Consider the following 21365-nt stretch of genomic DNA (forward strand, 5'->3'; position numbering starts at 1 on the left):
TTCTTTGCTTTCATTTGCAAGTGTTTGGCACAAGTCTTATTATGGAGTAAGTACCACACACAGTCAACTTTTATAGCCTCCCACACCTGCACACCCATGTATATACACACTGGGTTTTCATCTCCTGGCTGCTTTCCTTTGTGCAGCTAACCTAGGTTTTGAAAGTGCTGATTCTGAATGGCCTGCATTTTCGCTTGTTTTCTTTGATTGGAAACTGCAGAGAAGCCTGTTCATTTTCCAATGGGTTTTGACATATTTTGAAGTTTACACATCATCTCTCCCTTCTTTGGTTCGAGGTTAATTGTCAAGCCACTGAAGTGATGGAATGACATTTTTGAACTCTCCTGTGCGTTTTGGTCTCTGCCCTGGAAAGCTTCAAGTGCTATCAGTGATACGGTGAGGTGTAATCTGATTGGATCTGTGCAGCACAGTCCACTTAAGCAGCAGCCCCGGCCTCAGATAGTGGCATGTCGGTGTAAAATGGACCATAAAGCCGAGGTTCTTAACATGCCTTGGCGGCAGGACACAAAAGGCAACTCAAAATACAGATCTATCCTGGAAAAGATAAAGTGTGGGAAGAGGAACTGCCTTATCATGGAAACAATTGAGAAACGTGTGAGAGTAAGAGCAGGAAACGGGTTAGATTCACATGGGCTGTGGTGCAGAGGCTGGCAGGGGGCTCCAGGAAGACCTGACAGGCGCCAACAGCAACAGGGATGGGGGAGCCTCCGCTACTCCCTCGGGAGGGGCTGGGCAGTGGCGGCAGCAGGACTTGCCCTTTGGTAAATGTCAGGATGGTGTATGTTTTTGTAAGGCTTGTTTCTGTTCTTTGTTTGGTGTTTTGGAAGAGCCAGAGTTGCCTTTGTTACCTGGATGAATCTCTCGATGTTTCATCTGATGTTTCATCTGAGCTTATCCATGCCTGTAGCTAGATTCCTGAAGGGCTGCTTCTTGGTCTGTGCGATGCAGCTTGACCCTGGGACTGCAGAGGTTCCCCTGGTTCAGTGGATGTGCATGTCCTAAAGAAGAGGAAAGAGATCCCACTGGCATTTATACTGAAATCAATACGACTATTTTTACCCTTTATCGGTGACACTTTTTAAATAGAAAGTAGCTTTTCTCGAGGCCTTGGGTCCCCAGGAAGCAACCATTGCCCCGATTCCCGAGGAGTTACCAGAGAGCAGGATGTATGTTTACACAGAACCACCAGTGAAAAAAAATAGACTACTTCAGAATTTTGGTATCTCTCGACTCCTGCCGTACTGTACATGTTAATTTATTTATACCCAGAACAGGCACATTCCTGATATCATTGATCCATGCGTCAAAAATATAGTAAATTAGGTCTGTATCCTTTCAAGGAGCTGACAGTCTAGTAGGATAAATAAGAAAATAAGTATTGTATATGGACTGCAAAATAAAAGTGTTAAGTGCTGCGATAAGTACAGCTCCAGTAAGATGGGTATTCAGGTAGGGCATTCAAGGGAGACTTCTTGGAGGAGGTCATATTGTATGAATCTTCAGAAATTTTCCTGAAAGGCAAAGGAAGGTGGGACTGAGAGGGAAGAAGGCAGTTCAGACGGATGATGCCATGTGGCTAATGTCACGGAGGCCACAGGTGAGAGACTGGATGTGGGGAGCCGTTGGTCAGCTATTGCAAACCACCTGGATAGGAGGTGATGAGAGCCTAAACCAGGGAGGTGAGGGAAAGGATTAGAGATGTTACAGAACTAATGTTTTGGTTATGAGGGACAAGGGTGAGATTGGTCAGGCCGCTGCCAAGCTTCTGAGCAGGTGGTGCCTTCGCAAGAACAATAAACAAAGGAAGCGGAAAGGAAGGAACACGATGAAAAACACAAACCTACTAAATCTGAGGTGCTGCTGGGACGTCCAGAGGGACGGGCCTAGCAGGTCATTGGAAATGCAGGTCGGAAGTCAGGTGAAGAGCTGGAGGCAAAGGTTCGGGAGTTATTCCGTAGACTGAATAGTTGGGGAAACAGATGAGCTTGCCGAGAGAGGACAAGGGTGCCAAGGTGCATTCTTGGGGTCATCTTAGATTTGGGGAAGAGGGAGAGAAAGCCAGAAAAGATTGTCACAGAAAAAAAATGGCCTGAGGGAAGAAAACAGGAGAGTGTAGTGTCTGAATTTCAAGGCAAAAGAAATTTTAAGGAGACAGGTGGGGAAGATCAAAGAGGGGTCAAGAAAAGTGAGGGCCGAGAAGGGGCTGCTGAATGTGGTGATTAAGAGTCACTATGGCCTTGGAGGGGGCAGTCTTAGTAGAGTAGGAACAAAGCCATGGCAAGAGATTAAGGAGTCATAGTAGGAGGTCAAGAAGTAGAGGCTGTGAACAGAAATTAAACTTTCAGTAAGTTTGGTGGTAAAGCTTTGCGTTTTTGTTTTGTTTTTTGCTCCTGACTCAGAGGATTCTTGTGCCCTGATGGAAAGGACACAGGTGCCCAGAAACAGGAAAGAACAACATTTCTTTGCTCTTTTCTTTGTTCTGATGTGATGGGGGAAAAAGATATCTGGTAGAGTAAGGACTTGGGACGGGCTGGCAAGGGACCACTCACTGCGAAGTGGCTTCGTGTTGGGGAGAAGGCATGAAGTGCAGAGAACGGGGGAGAGAGGAGGCCGAGGTGCTCATGCCCAGGTCCTGGCCAAGGGTGAGGGAAGGGAGCGTCAGGAGAGGGCGTGTTCTGAGCTTGAGGAGAGCTGAGCAGGTCTGGGGCGAAGATGGCAACGCAGAAGGAATGCCTGCTGAGCTTTTGGCAGAACACGCTTGGGTTTAGCTAATGCGATTTGTAGTGGAACTTGTTGCCCCAGTTTTGTGACTTGCCTTATGAACTCTGAGCAGCTGGGGAGAAATGTGAATCCTTTGCCCTGCTCAGATGGAAGGAGACGGGGGGGGGGGGGGGGGGGGGGGGCAGGGGCTGTCCCAGGACTGGGACCATGGATTAAGGGTTCCAGTGGGGTGTGAAGTCAGCAAGGCCAGCAAGTCGGCATGAACCCCTTGAAGCAACAGCACATAACGGCCATTAGCAAGGGCCAAGGACCATGGCCCAGAAGTGAAGTGAGATGGAAAAGACAGACATGTCCCCTCAAAGCACTGAAAATTAAGTCAGTTTCCCTTTTCTCCCTCAAATCTCAAGAAAGCTGAGCTAGTCAAACCAAGGGGAGTGATGGCCTCTGAGGAGTGAAAGGGGAGAGGGAGGGATGGTCCAGTCGGTGTTCGGTGTGAGGAAGGAGAGGGGGAGGCCAGGTGAGACGATGGCCACTCAGCTGAGTGGCCGAACTGGAGGGGGAAGCCGGGCCGCTTGGCGGAGACGGCTCATCTTCACCTCCCTGCTCGTGTTTCCTCTCCTTAGGAGCTCTTACAGGCAAAACAAGACCTTCAGGATCTGCTTATTGCCAAAGAGGAGCAGGAAGACCTTTTGAGGAAGCGGGAGCGGGAGCTCACCGCCCTGAAGGGAGCCCTGAAAGAGGAGGTCGCCAGTCACGACCAGGAGATGGAGAAGCTGAAGGAGCAGTACGACGCCGAGCTGCAGGCCCTGAGGGAGAGCGTGGAAGAGGCGACCAAGGTGAGCCCGCCCGACTGGCAGCCAGCCCATCGCGGGTAACGGGATGAGGCAAGAAACTGGCGTGGGCACAGGTGACAGGGCCAGACGTCTCCTGCACCAATGCCAGTGGTCTTGCGTCCTGTTTGCTACAGACTGAAACCGTCTCATCACGTCAGGGAGATAGAGCTGTTCACAGAGAGTAGGCTCAACAATGTTGCTGTTGACTGTTTTAAGTCTATAAACTGAAAAATTATTAAGGACATTGTTTAAATGCTATTGCTCCAGGTGAGATTTAAAGGCCCTTGCGTGAACTCTAGAAGCTCTGTAGCCCCCTGCAGAGCTGAGATCTGTACCCCTCTAGCTGTTCCTAAAGGTCAGAGGCCCACGCTGTTGTGATGTTGTGTGGTTTTGCTAATGGTGCAGCGTTGCAGACAGGACCCGGGTTTCTGGAATCCTTCGCCTCTGCCCTAGCCTGTTCCTTCTGACCGAAGCCTTCTGTCAGACATTTCAGGTTCTTTTCTCAGCACAGTTAGGAGAGGGTTAATTGGCTGAATTGCCCAAACCCTTGCAAAGTAATTTTCCTCGTAATTGAATTCTTGGCTCCTGCAAATAGATTCTCCTAAATTATGTTGAAGTCTTCTGGTGTGGGCCTCATGTTGGCTGTTGAAGAGAAAAAACAATGTTTTGAAGGGGAAAATGCTTTGAAATAACATGCCATCTTTAGGGAAAGGGGAATGACAGAGTATGATTTTTTTTTTTTAGAGTCTCTGCAATCTGTAGGTCAGAGATGATGAAGAAAGAACTGTTGATATGGTTTGTTTGTTGTGCGATGATTACAGTGACAGCTCAGAGCTGGTAGGCCGTCTCTTCACTAAGCTCCATAGTGATTCGCTGATTTTCAATTATGGCACGGTAATCGCAGATGACACGAAGTGAAAGATGGGTTTGTTTGTTATAACAATAAAAGGTCTGGGAAATAGTCTGGGGTTATTATAACTGAGACAGTTACAAAAAAGGCCTCTCAGAGATTTGCCTATCTTAGGTTCTTTTGAGATATGGTTTAGTTTGAGGGAGAAAAGCGAAACTGATTGAATTTTCACTGCTTTGAGGAAATGTCTGTTTTTTCCATCTCATTTTGCTTCTGTGCAACAGCCCGGTGTCCTTGCTGGTGGTCTCCATGTGCTGCTTCACGGAGGATAGGCCGATAGGCTGCTGCGTAAAATGCCTCTCCTTTGATCCCATCATATCTGTATCATCCTCAGACATTGCATCAAAGCCTTAGTTAACAAGGTGCGTTCATCGAAGGGTAGGTAGTTGAGGATGGTGTTTAGGCATGTTTCTAGTGATTTCACTATTAGGAAAATTAAACTGGTACCACACATATCTCTCAGATAACATAAATGGGGAAGGGAAACAGAAACATGGTGGGTGAAAGGACATCTTTGTTGTATGGAGTTGAGATAATCTGTAGAGACTCGGGCTATCGCATTTCTACCTTTTTGAAGGTCAGCATTGTATGTTAGTTCATGGCACTTGTATTATGCCAGTTCAAGAGGGGTAACTGTCTTGACCCACACCAGTCTGTGAAAGAAACAACAGGTGAGTTAGCCAAGGTGTAGATCACTGGCAGAGAATGTAGGGTTTCTGAGCACCAGGAAGCAAATGCAAAGGGGTTCACCTTAGCATCCAGTGGGGTGTGTGCCAGCAAGGCTCTTTGCCCCAGGTCATATTCTGCACCGCTGCCAGCATCTTTCCCTGAAAGAACAAATCTGGTCATGTCAGCCTCTGCTTTAATAACTGCCTTGGCCCCCCAATGCCCCAGACTTAACTTCAAAATTGTGAGCCTTGTAGGCAGTAGAAGTCCCTTCTTTTCCTAACCCCGTCTCTAGAAAACTCCATATTCTTCTTTTAGTCCTTTCTCCTCTTTGCATATGTGGAATGACTTCCTTCCGCTTTTCTGCCTGAGCAACCTCTGCTCATCCTTCAAGACCCTCCCCAAATGTCCCCACTTCTCTGAAGGTGCCCCGGATACCTCCACTCCCCTCAGTGGAGTCAGTCGCACCTTTCTTACGCTTTCTTTTGCACCCTGGCTGTTCTACCAGGAATGATTAGTTTGTGTCGCACCATGTTGTAATTTATCATCTTGTCTGCTGCCTCCGTGAGACTCTGAGCTTCTTAAGCACAGGGGCCATTTTTTATTTTTTCCTGGACTGGGAGTGACAAACTCAAGTACCTTGGGGCCCAGATAGGGACAAATAAGTGAAGTTCTGAAAGTGTTTCTGGTATTACAGTAGGGCACGGTGGGGACTGTGGCAGGCTGGAAAGTGTGTTGTTTGCTGTAGGGTCAGTTGCTTCTCTGCTACAGCTTAGAGTTGCCAGCGAAGGAATGTGGGGTGCATGTTGCTACATCTCTCAATTTTTAAAGAGAAGCCAGATAGCTGGATGTTGATGTGAGATCTCCTGACTTTTAAGCAGTGCTTCAAATTGAAAAAAAAAAAAAAGATCCAAACACAGCCCATCTGCAGGTCAACAGTGTGTGATCTTTGTCCCTGGAGCTTAGCACAGGGCCTGGCATAGCCACATCTGTGCAACACCTGATGAGTAAAACTAAGTGGAGAACAGGTTCCCCTCTAACCAGGTGTTCAGGCCTGGTTGTGGTTCCTGTAGGATTTTTTCTCCAGCAGTGATGTGGGAGGTCTTTTAGGAAATCCGCTATTACTCTGTGAATTTCTGTGCCTTGCTTTTGAATTTCCCTGTAGTTTTTCTTAAGGAGGATTATAAGTATGTTTTATACCTTAGCCTTTTGCTTCTGACTGTGGTTGCTGATCAAATGTGTCAGAAATATGTTGAATGGAGAAGATTATGTTAATTTAGTGAACAAATACTGCCTTTTTGTTACATTATTTACATGTGGGTATCATATAATAGAATTTTAAGATTATTCTGTTAACTACTTAGAAGAGAGTGAATTGAATATAATTTTTTAACTTAGTAAAGAGCATTTTAAAAAATATATATATATCTTTATTGATTTCAAAGAGAGGAAGAGAGAGAGAGAGAGAGAAACATCAATGAGGAGAGAGTCATCATTGATCGGCTGCCTCCTGCATGCCTCCGACTGGGGATTGAGCCCGCAACCTGGGCATGTTCCCTGACCCGGAATCAAACCACAATCTCCTGGATCGTAGGTCGATGCTTAACTGTTGAGCCACGCCCGGCTGGGCAAGAGCACTTCTTAAATTGGCACTAGCTTTACCCTTTTCCGTCCCTGGGGAAGGACCTTCTTACCCAGCACTGTGTCTAAAAGCTGACACTGCATGAAGGAACTGCATTGCGTTACAAAGTTTATTTCTTTGGTAAGTCTCAGGAGGCAGCCCGACCTCCTGTCATCAATTTTTCTAATTTTTGCCACTGCCCCAGGGCCAAAAACCCTTAAAGTGCTATTTTATTATCGTCAAATAACAAACATTTCATCCTGGCCTGAGCTTGAGAACTAAAAGTTTTAAATTACTAGAGCAGTTGGTGGAAACTGTCAAATCTATTAAGCACATTTTACAGGTATTCCAAACAGATCCTCTGTACAACTGGTTTTCGTAGACCCAGCAGCCTCACCTTTTTAAGAACAGACTGATTGCTCACCGGAGAATTCACGGGTGCCTGGGTCTGTGGGTTTCCTCGCGCAGCAGAATGAGCGGAGCCCCTCCTGCAGGGTGGGCTGGTGTGCTCACTAGGTGGCTACTTCCATCCCCTTCCCACGGAGAAATGGGTCTCACCGCCTGTTAGAAGAGGGGTCTCACTAGCAACCATTCCTTGAAAGGACTGTGAAGGACTTTGACACCTTAGTTCATCACATACTTTTTTTCTGTGTTATATCCTTTCATACTTTTTCCAGTTTCACAAAGGAAATGTCCTTTCTCCTTGGGTTTGTGGCAGCGGCCGGAACCCATGTGCAGAAATGGACAGTCAATGGAAATGTGACTACCGTCTGGGGTATCATGAAGACCGTCCATAGCTGTTAGCTTCTCTTTTTCATCTCCACCCTTTCCAGTCTCCAACTTTTGTGCAGAAGAGAAGCGCAGACTGTTTAATGTTTTTAAATTTCTCCGAGTAGGCCAAGTTCAAATTCTAGCTCCTCCAGGAACTTCCCTGGTTCCCTCTTGGACCTTACAATTGCTGGACCTAGAACTGGGAATTTTGATCTTGGTTTTCTCTTCCCTGTCATAGTACGGACTGGCATCATTTTCCACGAGGCATCCGCAGTGTGCTTGGCACTTAATAGGTGTTCAGAAAACATTTATGGATTAGAGGAATGAATAGACAGAAGGGGAGAAGTCCTTTGAGTCTCGACAATCCCAAGGCCAGGCATTAGACAGTTTTGGGGTTTTATTTATGAGTGAAAATTGTTTCTCATGAAAATGAACAGATCTTGTCTGTCAGGAGCAATAGCATGTTAATGTTGATCTTGGAAGGATGACTTTTGCGTCTAAAAGCTGCAGGTTATTTTGAGGATGATTTTTTAAAAAGTCACTCTAGTTTTGTGTTGAGTAATAAGACTTCTGGACCGCTAGGCACTTTCGGGGTGCCCACAATATAGCAGTTAAGCAGCAGATATCTCTTCGATGAGTGGATGAGGGGAAGAGGAGAGAAGATGATGTGTGAGGTTCAGCATTTACCAATTTACTTACTGAGCAGTTGCCAAGTGCACGGTATTACACTAAGTTATGTGAGGGTTATAAAGATAAATCAGATAAATCTACCTTCCAGTAACATGCCGATTACAGAGTAGGAAAGAGCAGGTGCCCAAGTGCAGTGAGATGAAGTGCTGTAGGAGGTGGCTGTGCTAAGGGTGGGGGCTGGTGGCAATCAGCAAGGGTTCACAGAGGGGGCAGGGTTTAGGTTGGTGGGTGGTATTGGGACTGGTGAGCATAGAGACCGAGGACATTTTGGGTACGAGCAACGCCTTGTCGTTGGGAGAGGGAGATGTGTGTCTGGGCTGGAGCCTTGTGGATCAATAGCAGTTAAAGTGGTTCCAGATTCAGAGAGACTTTTAAGAGGCAGGGACCCAGATCCAAGGCATAGACCAGGTTTGGATCCCAATTAAACAAAGCAACTGTAAAGAGGAAGAAATAGTTGAAATCATTGGGATCATTTAAACACTGTCTTTTTATATTTGTTGATATTAAGAAATGATGGAAACAAAATTTTTAGGGATAATGGTCCTGTTACTGTTTGAAGAGTCTTTATCTTTTAAAGAAATTTACTGAGGTATTTATGGATGAAATGATAGGCTATCTGGAATTTGCTTTCAAATTATCCACTTGGGGGAGAAAGTGAGCGGGGGCATGGATGAAACAAGATTAGCCATGTGTTGGAAAGTGTTAAAGCGGGTGATGGATAAATAAGAGTTAATTATACATTCTTTCTACTTTTGCAAATGTTTTAATTTTTAAAAATTTTCATTTATTGATTTGAGAGAGAGAGAGTGATTTGTTGTTCCACTTATTTATGCATTCATTGGTCGACTTTTGTATGTGCCCTGACTGGAGATTGAACCTGCAACCTTGGGATATCAGGACAGTGCTCACACCAACTGAGCTACCCAACCAGGGCAGATTTTTTTTAGATTTAAGATAGAGAAGGTGAGGTGGAGTGAAGACTACTTGAATACCATAATACTGTGACAGATGAGTGGTTTTTAATTGGCGACAGAGCACTTGATATTTTTTTATTTGGAACTTAATTAATAGGGACATGACTGTGTAGTGGTGTGACCTGGAGGTAGGAGAGGTTAGAAGCTAGAAAAATGATTTGAAGGAATGAGGAGGAATTAGATGCAGGTAGGGGCCGAGGAGAGGTGGCACTGCCCAGGGAGACCCCACAGGGGGTGTGATGATTGGGGTGAGGGAGAAAGGAGAGACAAAGCTAAGCCCAAGGTGCTGCCTGGGAATGGGAAAGTTCCAGTGGGGCCCCTGGGGGAAGGTGGTGAGTGAGAGGCAGGGCGTCTATCCCTGTCATTGGGTAGGGTGGTGAGCGAGTCCACAAGGGTCGGGGGACACTCCCGGGGGACTTCAGTGGGGCAGAGAGAAGGAAATAGGCTAAGGCTACGGGGGGAAAGGAGAACACAGACATAGAGACCTGAAGAGAAGCAGGCAAGTCCACTAACAGGAAGGCAAGGGGAAGATGTTATATTTGAGAAATGTCTGACAGCAGCCTGCTTTTATATTATGTATTTATGTACTGAGTCTCTATACTTTTGTCCTGTTTTGCTCCTCATAGGGTAAATTCTTTCTAGCATTACATCCATGTTTTATGTTCTGTAACCCTGCTAGGAATTCTATTCAAATTCAGTAATGTCGAAACTTTGAATATTTCCTCCAGAACTATTCAAATTATGGCTCTATGTTTGTGTTTTACCCAACAATTTGGAAATGTCGCTCAGTCTTATAAGTATTAATGTGTGCTTGGGGTGCCCCTCTCCCACATCACTTCTAGGTTTTTCCTTTCCTCTGTCCTGCCAGCCTGTGAATGGTTTCTTCCAAAGCGTAAGGTCATCAGAGGGTCAGGTGATCAAACCAGTGCTAATCTCAGGATCAATGGAATTGCCTTTCTTAAGACAAGGCTAATTCAGTATACAATCTCTTTTCTGTTTTCTCTTAGGAGACAGGTTACTGAGGGAAACTGTAAAAAATCCTTATTTCCTTAGCTTTTTAGCTTCAGATAATCAACTTACTCTGAATGGCCTCTGAATGACCACTCTTGGGAGAGGGAGAAGCAGCAGAATTTGCAGTCCAGTGCCAGGTAGAGGAAAGCGTCACTTTGTGGCACAGAATTTTCTGTTGGCAAAAGTAAAATGAGGAAGATTCAAGGTTAAAAAAGGTCCTCCTCTTTTTATTTTTTTCTCTGTCATCTCCCTCCACCCCAAGACTCCTTTTATAATTGCATCTTTTAGTGCATCTTTTAATAACTGTATCACTCTTCTGTATTCTGTATTGATTTAAAGTAGCTCAATGACAGTCCTGGTGTGATGACCTTGGCTGTTCCTTTTGAACCCTCCCTCTAAGCCCTAGATATGCCCACTTCTGGCTGTGGCTCTCATCCCAGGGGCAAGGTCCCTGATCAGCTGCCTAGGGGGTCCGGTGAACAATAACCAGGACGTCCTTCCAGTTCACTCCTGGAGTTTCAACTGAGCTGCCAAGACACTTGCTGTGGGTTGAAGACAGTGAGTCCCAGACATGCCTGCCCATTCATTTCTCATCAAGTGTTTGAGTGTGGCCTATAGCTTTGAGGCTCTTTTACAATCTCGCAGGGAGAAAGACATGCAGGTATTATGACGATAAAGTTGTAGGCGCTGTGGTTGAGGCATGTGCAGGGTAGGAGATCAGGAAAGGCTGACTGCTTAAGACTGCAAAACTCAGGGGACAAAGCACATCAGTTCTGTAGCCTGACGCCCGAAGTGTCTTTTATGTACCAAAATACTTAAGAATTAGAAATGAGAAAGCTAATTCCTTTCCCCAGGATCTCTTGAGAGTTTCTGGCCTTAGCAAACGTTGAGCCTGTTGCCTTTGTACCCATCTTCTGTTTGTAAACTCAGAGTTAACAATGAGAATTGCTAGAAGGTTTAAATAGTGTAAAGACAAGACAAAGAAAGAATGTTGGCCTGGGAGAACAGTTAAAATAGATTTCATTCATTCAAAAAATCAGTTGGGCCCGGCCGGGCGTGGCTCAGTGGTTGAGCGTCAACCTAGGATCCTGGCGATTGGGGTTCGATTCCCGGTCAGTGCACATGCCCGGGTTGAGGGCTCAATCCCTAGTCGGGGCGTGCAGGAGGCGGCCGATCAATGACTCTCTCATCACTGATGTTTCTATTTATCTCTCTCCCTCTCCTTTCTTTTCTCTGAAATCAATAAAGATATATTTAAAAAAAAAATCAGTTGGATTCCAGTTACAGTTAAGATTTCCGGAGGGTAGGACCTCGTGAAAGGAAGTATTTACAAGGAGGGCCTCCACCTCTTGGGTTAGGACGACAGCACTGAAGGTGCTCTCCTGGGGTCTGCCTTCGTGACTTCATGTGCGTAGATTTAGCCACTGCTGTTCTGTGGAGAGCATTGCAGTGCAGAAGGAAGTTTCCTCAAGCAGGGATAGGCAGGTGGGACACTGACAGTTTCTAGTGACAGCACCCCCACGCCTCATGAGCGTGGTTAAGTGGGAGGGCATTTTCCTGCAGTTCCAATGAGAGGAGGTGGGAATAGGGCTTTCAGGACACCCAGAGACTCAGATGATCCAGAAGGTCATAGCCAGTTCACATGCAGTATGAAGTGAAAGTGTTGAAACTTCATTGAATGGAGAAGGAAATAAGAATCATTGTCCTGGCCTCAGGAAGAGCAGCAGGACAGCCTGGTCTAAAAGCCATGCTATCTGACCCTCTGACAGCCCGCTGGGAGGAGGAAGGACAGTGCTTGCCCATTTTCCCGTATAATGAGGAATGAGTGGGGTGGGAGGCTTAAATAACTCAGGAGATTTGACGGTCAGTAGTCAGCATCAACTCCTGTTTGTTAGGAATGGATTCTTAAGGCAGTTTTGGGAATCTCCATCCATAACTAGTTCATTTATAGTCATTCATTAACTGAGTAAATATCCAGTGAGCATTTCGTTTATGCCAGGCACTGTGCTCCGTGGTTGGAATACATGGACCAAAGGGGTAAATCAGACATTATTCAGTTAATCACATGTATACATGTGTCATTCAGGTGTGATACACGCTTTGAAGTAGGAGGGAGGGGAGGATTCCTTGAGGGAAATGAGAATGGAGATCTGAAAAATGAATAGGAAATTACTAGATTTAAATAAAACCTCACGAGAATGTTCCAGGCAGAAGAAACAGCACGTGCACAGGGCTTGTGGCAGGAAGGAGCGTGGGCTCTGTAAGATATCGCATGGAGGCCAGTGAGGCTGGGCTGTGAGGGCAGTGCTGTGAGATGAAATAGAGAGGAAAGTAGGCACTAGCTCATGCAAGCCTGTTTGTGCATCTTAAGGGTTTTGTTCTTTTTTCTAAGAGCAATGGAAATCATGAAAGAATACTAAACTCTGTGTGTGTGTGTGTGAGTGACATGAGCAGATTCCTTCTTTGGAAAGGAATCTGCTCATAAGTAAGATAGCGTGCCCTGGGATGGGTTGTTCCTACTCCCACTTATGATGGAGGCACGAGCTCCCTGAGGTCTTTTCAGCAGTCCAGTTCCCTTTTCAAAGGAGTTGTTACTTGCCCCTCTGCTGAAGGGCAGAGAGGGTCATGGAAGGCCCCATTTTGTCTGTGAGGTTTTGCTCTCTGCTGTGTGCTGGCTGCCTGAATCTGTAAATTGTGGGTGAGGGTGGGAGGGATCCTGGATGAAGGGAAAAGTTTGGTATGTTGGGTGGTGAGGTCTATAGGAGGAAAGTTTCACTTGTTTCTTGTTTAATAAGGCTGTTATGTCTTAGTGCTGGAAGTACCTTTAAAAAAATTTGTAGAAGTTGAGAGAATAACCTAGTGAGGTGCATGACTCTCTTCCCAACTGGAATAAATGTTCTGAGATCTCCATGACCACCACCCAGAGTCTAAGACTGTGAGCAAAGCAGGAGCGACGACCATGCACTGAGGGCCAGTAACCTGATGCATTTCCAGGTATGGATACGGTCAACCCCCAGACTGGGCAGTGTAATGATACGCACTATTTTAAATAGCTAAGGACAATCACCGTCAACATAATATTGCAAATAGTTGAATCCTTACCATCTGAAAAGAAAACCACTTTAATTTTATTATCAGACATCCCACTCAATCTGTGTTATATTTTCCCTGGTCCTCTATACTCTCTCTGACCCTCTAAATTCTGCCTGGTGACTATTTTTCTAAAGTCTTGCCAAGATCATTAAGTAGATTTCTACTTGGTGGGGAAATTTGGCACTATTATTTGATCACTTAAAGCAGAAAATGGAACATGTCATAAGCTCTAAATCCATTAGATAAGAAGCAGTGTGGAAACAGAAGTATCTACAATGTCAAAGCAAAATCAGTATATATAGACATTTATAGGAGCCAGCCTCTGGGATGGCCCCTGAGACCCATTTCCTGGTACTTTTGCTTCTTTGTAGCTCCTTCCCATGTTGAATAGGGCTGATCCATGTGACCAATGGGAAATCAAGTGTAACTTCCAAGGCTAGGTCATAAAAGACCTGTGGCTTCCTCCTGGCTTCCCTGCACAGAAATGTGTGCCCTGTGCCCCCATGCTTGGCGCCTTTGGGCCTTTACTGTGTAGCCCCCTCCAATCTGGAATCGGTGTGGTGCAGCAGACAGAGTAGAGGCTTGTCCTCAGAAGACAGGGGCCTGTTTCCATTGCTTACTAGCAGGGAGATCCTTTGGTGGGGCTGGCGGGGGGGGACTGTCCCTTATTTTGTGGAGTAATATTGCACATAATTAAAAAAATTCAATTCTGTGCATCAATCGCCAAAATAACCCCAAATCTTGCCTCCTTTCAGTCCTGGCAGCCCCCTTGTGTGTTTTTTGACAGTTCATCTATGTCAGTGGTTCTCAGCTGGGAGTGATTCTGCCCACGCACCCTAGGAGACACTTGGCAACATGTGGAGACATTTTACATTGTCACAACTGGAAGAGAGGGGTGGCATCTAGTGGGTGGAGGCCAAGGATGCTGCTAAACATCTTACAATGCACAGGATATTCCCTTTCCCCCCCCTCCCCAAAATGCTGCAAAACTGGGATCTATGTATACAAGTGTGTGTATGTATTTATGTGTGTATATATAAATATATACACACATGTATATACTTTTTACATAAATGACTGCTGTCTGACCTTAAACATCTTTGGTGAGCAATAGACTGCATACTTTTGGCAAACCACATCTGTGATCCCAGAATCCTCTTTTCTCAGTTGGGAAAATAACATCCACAGTCCCTGTCTCCCAGGGTTGTACATATTCTAGCCTCAGTCCATCTTTTCTGACTTGCTCACCTGTGCCCTCCTCCTGGACTTCTCTCTAGGTCCCCTTGGTGCCCCCTGCCTTTCCTGTGTCTCTGCTCGTATTAGCTACCTACCTCTAATGTCCTTCACCACCCCCTATGCCTTAGTCTCTACCAGTTAAAAAATCCTGCCTGTCCTTCAGGGCTGAGCTCAGACGCCTTCTGCTTCATGTGGTCCAGCAGCTGCTGTCCTTGCTCCTCAAGATCCTCAGAGCCTTTTGCCTTTCTCATAGCATTTATTGTGTTTTGTTTTGCCCATCGTAGTTGTTTACTCACTCAGCATATGAAACACTGTGTGAGCCTGGGGTGCAGAGATGGACGAGGTGGTCTCTGCTCTCCCACTGCCTCCTCCTCAGACAGGCAGGAGCATTGATGCTGCTGAGTGATGGCATCCAGGCTTGGAGAGGCTTTTACATGGCATGTGAAGCAGAAATGCAAAAGAGGAAGCCTTTGCTCCGTGTAGGCGGGCCAGGAAAAATTCCTAAGAGGGGATGAGGCTTAGATTGAGTATTGGGAGCGGTGAGAGTTAGTGAAGTGACCTAGGGTCTGGAAGGACATTCTAGACGAGGGAACTTCCTAAGTCGGAGCCTGGGACGTTTCGGATGGTTCTCTTCGGAGACTTGAGGGGTAACCACTCTCCTGATTTATTTTTGTATCCTTCATAGTCTTACCCTAGGCAGTGAATAGAATTGTTTGTGTGTTCATGTCCTTGTTCAGTCAACAAATATTTTTGAGCGCTTTCTGTATTTGAGGTACTGAAGAGATGATGTAAGTGGATTTAGGCACGTTGTTGGTGGCAGATGGATTGCAACAAAAACCGTTAGAGTAGCCCTAGCCAGGTGGCTCAGTTGGTTGGAACCTCATTCCGGACACCAGAGGGTCTCGGGTTCAATTCCAGGTCAGGGCACATATCCGGGTTGCAGGTTAGATCCCTGGTTGGGGTGCAAACTGGAGGCAACCAACCGATCTATGTTTCTCTCTCACATAAATGTTTCTCTCTCTCTCTCTCCCCTTTTTCTCCCCCCAAAAAAATCAATAAAAAAGGCATTAATAAAATCCATTAGAGCAGTAGGTGGCCTCTGCAGTGGTCGGGTGAGGTTTAGTGAGGTTTGAGCTACAGATTAAGTTATATATGTGTGGTGAGCACACATTAGGATTCTGGAAGTGTGCTTAAGAGCAAGTCAGAGGCAGACGTGATGGAAACTCCTCCTGCCCAGTGACCACTAGGGAATGGAACTCGTTTGAGCCGGCACTATTAGGCTGGTTTCATGAAAGACAAAGTAAAGGGCAAGGTGTTTGTTCTGCAGGCCGATTCCAGCAGTATTCACAGTGATGAACACAGTAATGTTGTCAGTGGTGGATAGGAGTTGGGTGGGAGAGGTCTGCTCCTTTTCTAGGAAATTCCAGAGTCATGGATAGGCCTCATCCTTGGGGACTTACAGATGAAGGGGAGCATACGGCCAAGTGCACATATTTTTCCTTTTAACACTTCCCTTTTTGTTCTTTCTTTCTGTTTTATTTGTTAAATTTCTGCACATGTTTCTCAAGTGTGTGGTCCAGAGAGAAGAAATACTGGCTGTGTCTGGATTTAGGAAACTCTGAGTCCACTTATAGTCAGAAAAAAGGTCTGGATGTGCTTCAAAGGCTTTTTGGAACAAGACTGGGGAGGTGGCATTGGAGACGGATCGGAACGTCTTTGAGCAGATGTGCCATAGGAGGCTGTGAAAACTCTGTCTTTTCCATCCCTGAACTGTCCAAGAGCCTGCAGATGTCTGTTCTGCACCAGAGGATGTGTTGGCTTGATGACAGCACAGGGAAGACTGAAATGCCAGTTTATTTGGAAAACACTAAGTTCTTCATGGCTTTGGAGCAAGAGCCAAGGCACTAAGAAGCTCTGGAAAATAGGCAGTAGGGCTGTCTTGTAGAGGTCTTTTGAGCCAGTTGGGTTTATAAATACGACCCTGAACTTAAGTCCAGTACAGATCAAGCTCACAGGGTTCTCTGCCTGGTCAGGCATTTGTCTTCTGTGTCCCTAAGCCTGTGACCTTGTGGGAGAAGGTTCCTACTGCTTCTTTGGTACTTGGTTTCTGAGATCTCACGACACCAGGCACCTACCCAGCCTGTTGGGCTTCCTTCTACCCATCCCGTTGTGAACAGTTTCCCCTGCAGCCCCAACTCACTGCGGTTTCCCTGTCTGTCTTAGTGACCCTTCAAGGCAGAAGCAGAGGCTGGTGCTGTGTACCATGATCTTCCCGCGACTGAACTGGGGAGAAAACGTGGCTGGCAGGCGGTGAACTCTGTAGCTGATTTGGGCCCGGCAGGGAACCAGGGTTAATAATTTACTATATCTCCGTGCACTCACTGATGTTGACCTTGACAGAACTCTGGTAGAAATTAGTCAAGCCTAGCCTGGCATTTAGCTAACAGGATAACACGACGCAAAAATAACTTCTTGTTGGGAGGTTAACCCGTCTCCGAGTTTAGAGTTGACGTCTGTATACATTTGGTGCTATTTGCACCCAGCAGTGGAGACCTGTTAGCTTATCGTATCCATAGTGTTCAAGAAACAGCAATGCCACAGGAGGTCAGGGGACAGTGAACAAAAGCCACATTGATGGAGAAGCCCTGTAGGGGAGGCAGTAGAGCAGCATATGGGCTTGTGAGTATGGCAGGGGCAGAGGCCTCCCCCACCCCTTTAACTTTCAATTCCTAGCCCTTTTTCATGAGCAGTTCTGAATCTTTTACCTCTGGTGCTAAGAGAAGGTCAAGCTGACGAAACGTCCCAGTAAAGTCAACAGCATCGCAGCGTCAGAAGGCACTTTAATTGGAGGGGCCCACTCACCATAGAATTTGCTTGCTCTTTTCCCTGAAATGAAGCCATCCCCAGGGCAATGAAGAAAGCCAGACTGGAGCTCTGGTTCACTATTGGATAAGCTTAGACCGCCTACAAAGGTGAGCCAAAGGTAGATGCTTACTTATTAGGGAGAGCCTAGGTGACTGCATGTTAGGAGCTCGTGCTCCCTGAAGTTGAATGCAGTTATGGCCCCGTCAAGAGCTGCGAAGCGCTGCAGACGTCTAGCAGCTCCCGCTCCTTCCCCCAGCCCTCTAGGAAGGGGCAATGACTTGGTTAGAGACGTTTTAACATGAGATTTTTGGGTTCCTGGTTAGTGCTTTTTCCAGTACACTGGCTGTCACTTTAATTCAGCCAACAAATACGTGCTCTGTAAATACATGTGGGTTTTCAGGAAAGGCCACCACCTCAAGGTAGGAGTGTATGGAGGATGGGACCACAACACAAGCAGTAGCCAGAAAAAAGGAGAGGCAGAGAGGAAGGACAGGAGCTCGAAGGCAGAGGACGGGGGACTGGAACCAGTGCTCGGACACAGGAAAAAACTGCGTAGAAAACAGGCAAGAGAGACAGTAGCAGTTGGAAATGTGGTGGGCATGGTGAGGTACACCGGAGGCAGGAGGAGAAAAGATGAGGTGGAAGGTGGTGTAGATAGGAAGCGGAGAAGCTGGAAGCATCAGGAGATGAAAGGCAGAGGAGTTGGGAGTTTGAGCAAAGATCTAGAGGGTAGAGGGAGAAAAGATGGCCCTGAGAAGTACAAGAAGGACAGCAGAGATGGGGATAAGCCAGGGACTATGAGTTATGCCAGGCGGGATATCTGCTCCTGGCGTATTGACCCACAGTTTTCCTAGATAAAGAGCAGCCAGTGTTGGTTTTATGGCAACATTAGAAATTCATGGTTACTAAATAAATGACTTTTTAAATAAAATGTGAAGTGCGAGAAACTAAAAGGGCATAAATAGACCTTTTGTCACCTGAGATGGGTATTCTGTATGCCTCCTTTTCCAAGGGATTCTCTGTCCATGGCACCCGGCATGGGTATGAAAATATGCATTGAACTTAATGCTTAAAAGAATTACAAATGCCACTATTTGTCTGTGGAAAATAAGATCATAGTTCAATAAGACTCTTCTGGTCTTTGGGTAGGTGTTGGAAGAGACACCACTGGAAAGACATCAAAAGAATAATTTAAATGACTCAGGCCCCATCCTTGAGATTGAAACTAATACTCATTAAAAAAATGTATACTCTAGTTGTAAATTACATAACCTTCTGAAAGGGAGATAGACACACTCTTGATTCCCAATGATCCATCTGTGAGCTTGTGTACCCTGCGGGTCCCTGACCTGGTTGCTCCTACCAGCTGGCTTGGGGCCATCTCCCTTCCACTTGAAATCAAGGAGGTTTTCTATTACTCCCTCCAAATTGTTCCTTGATAAACAGTATCTAGACATCAGATAAAGCCAATATAATATGTTATTAGTTCTAATTTTTTTATTTTGTAGATTCCTTGGGATTTTCTTCATAGTCAACCATGTCATCTGCAAATTGGGATAATTTTTTTCCTTTTTGATCTGTATGTCTTTTACTCTTTTTCCTGTCTTATCATAGGCTAGAACTTCCAGTACTTTGTTGACTAAGAAAGGTGAGAATGGACATCTCTGCCTTATTCCCGATCTTAGGGGGAAAGCATTCAGTCTTTCACCATTAAATATGCTGTTAGCTGTAGATCTTTTGTTGGTGCTCTTTATTAGGTTGAAGATGTTCCCTTCCAATTATAGTTTTTTGGGAGTTTTTTTTTTAAATCATGAACAGGTGTTGAATTTTGTCAAATGCTTTTTCTGCATCTATTGATAGGATCATGTGTTTTTCTTCTGATTTTCTAATGTTGAACCAGTCTCTTGCTTCCATGAAATAAACTCCACTTGCTCATAATGTGTAATTTTTTACATATATTGCTGAATTCCACTTACTAATATTTTTGTTAAGAATTTTCATGCCTATATTTATGAGCGATATTGTTCTTTTTTTATTTTTTGGTATTGTGTTTGTCTGGTCTTGGTATCAAGGCAATATTGACCTCATTAAATGAATTGAGAAATATTTCTTCCTTTTCTGTTTTCTGAAAGAGATGGTGTAGGATCGATGTTTATTCTTTAAATACTTGGTAGAATTCTCTAGTGAAGACATCTAGGCCTGGAGATTTCATTTTGAAAATTTTAAAATTATGAATTCAATTTCCTTCATAGTTATGGGACTATTCAAATGATCTATTTCATGTTGGTAAGTTGTGAGATTTTGTGCTTTTTGAAGAATTGGTCCATGCCATCTTAGTTGTCAGGTTTACGGGTGTAGAGTTGTTTGCAGAAATCTCTCATTCTTCCGATGCTTGCAGGGTCTGTAGTGATATCCCTGTTTCATTCCAGATATTGATAATTTGAATTTTATATTTTCTTTTTCTTCAGTTTTTTTCAGTCTTACTGATCTTTTAAAATAATCAACTTTTGAAAAATTAAAAAAAATTTTTAAATTTGTTTTTTGTTTCATTGATTTTTTTCTATCATTCTTATGTTTTCAGTTTCATTGATTTCTGCTCTTTATTATTTCCTTCCTTCTGCTTGCTTTGGTTTTTTTAAAGCTCTTCCTTTTCCAGGTTATTGAGGTGGCAGCTTAGATGATTGAATTCAGACTTTTGCTCTTTTCTAATGTAAATCGTGCTATAAATTTCCCTCAGCACTATTTAGCCATGTTTCATAAATTTTTACATGTTATATTTTAATTTTTATTGAGGTCAGTGTATTCTTTTTTATTTTCCTTGAGGATTCCTTTTGTGACCCATGGATTATTTAGAAGCGTGTTGTTTAATTTTTAAAGGTTTAGAGATTTTTCTTTTATGTATTTCTAGTTTGAGTCCATTGTGATCAGACAATACACCCTGTATGATTTCAGTTCTTTCTTTTAAATTTGTTGAGGTTTTTTTTTATGGCCCAGGATTTGGTTTATCTTGGAATATATTCAGTGGGTTCTTGAAAAGAATATATATTTTAGTAGAAAAGGATTTTTAAAATAGCAAATACAAGTCAATCTCAGAGGTAAAAAGAAATAATTTTTCCCCCTGGGCAGTAGAAAGATTGTTACTAGTCATGTAACCACTCCCAGCCTTAGTTATGTCATCTATAAAATGAGCATGCATCCTTTTTAGTGCCTTACAAATCCAACTATACTTGCATGCTAAAAGTAAGTGGTTGAGGATATGTGAAGTATCCTATTAGTTGCCATTGAGAATTTCCCCCCATTCAAATTGTAATTTTGTGGAATTTTTCTGTTTCAACTATAAGATAGGAAAAAAAATATTTTGGATCATATTTTGGACAACACATTTTTCCTCTTTCATAATATGTTTGGAATATCTTTTTAGGTGAGTATGTACAGAATGTCCCCCTATTCTTTAATGGCATCAGCACAGCCCACTGGACAATGATTTAACAGGGTTTAGCTACCTGTTATCTCTCCTGGTGCCTCAGCCTTGCTAGCTTTCCTAATAGTCTAGCATTCTCCTTGAGAAAGAAGGAGCCTGCCAAGGTAAGTCGGCAAACCCGGTCAGAGTCAGGAGGGCCAGGAACTCAAGAGTTCATGAGCAGCTGAGTCAGGGGACTGGAATCAGAAGTGTGAGTCAGGCCCAGGGCCCAGGCTGCTTAGACAGGCCAGGGTGGTGACCTTGTTGAATTAGCTGCCTTCCTGATGCTCCTGGGCAGGGTTAGGCTCAACTGTACTGCAACTTCATCTCCCGCAGACATGGCCAAGGAATTTGGCCGAGGTCAAGCTTCCCCACCTCTCCTATATTGTTACCTGTCAGAAAAATGTAAACCAAACTTTGAGGTCCCGTGGCTCTGTTTCTGTCTGTGGAAATGAGAACAATATCATTGCAAAGGGTCAGGGAAAAGGTAGTG

General features: G+C 44.8%; 1 protein-coding gene across 2 annotated transcripts in view; it reads left to right on the plus strand.

Annotated features, from left to right (window-relative positions):
• CGNL1 (cingulin like 1) overlaps positions 1–21365 on the plus strand; it is a 136237-nt gene that overhangs the window by 60544 nt on the left and 54328 nt on the right. For both annotated transcript variants that reach the window (XM_081127715.1, XM_081127716.1), the window contains exon 8: positions 3366–3578. In XM_081127715.1, coding sequence (XP_080983841.1) covers positions 3366–3578 — 213 coding nt within the window. The remainder of the gene's footprint in view (positions 1–3365; positions 3579–21365) is intronic.

This window comes from Miniopterus schreibersii (assembly GCF_964146895.1).
Source record: "Miniopterus schreibersii genome assembly, chromosome: 1".
NCBI classification, from domain to species: Eukaryota; Metazoa; Chordata; class Mammalia; order Chiroptera; family Miniopteridae; genus Miniopterus; species Miniopterus schreibersii.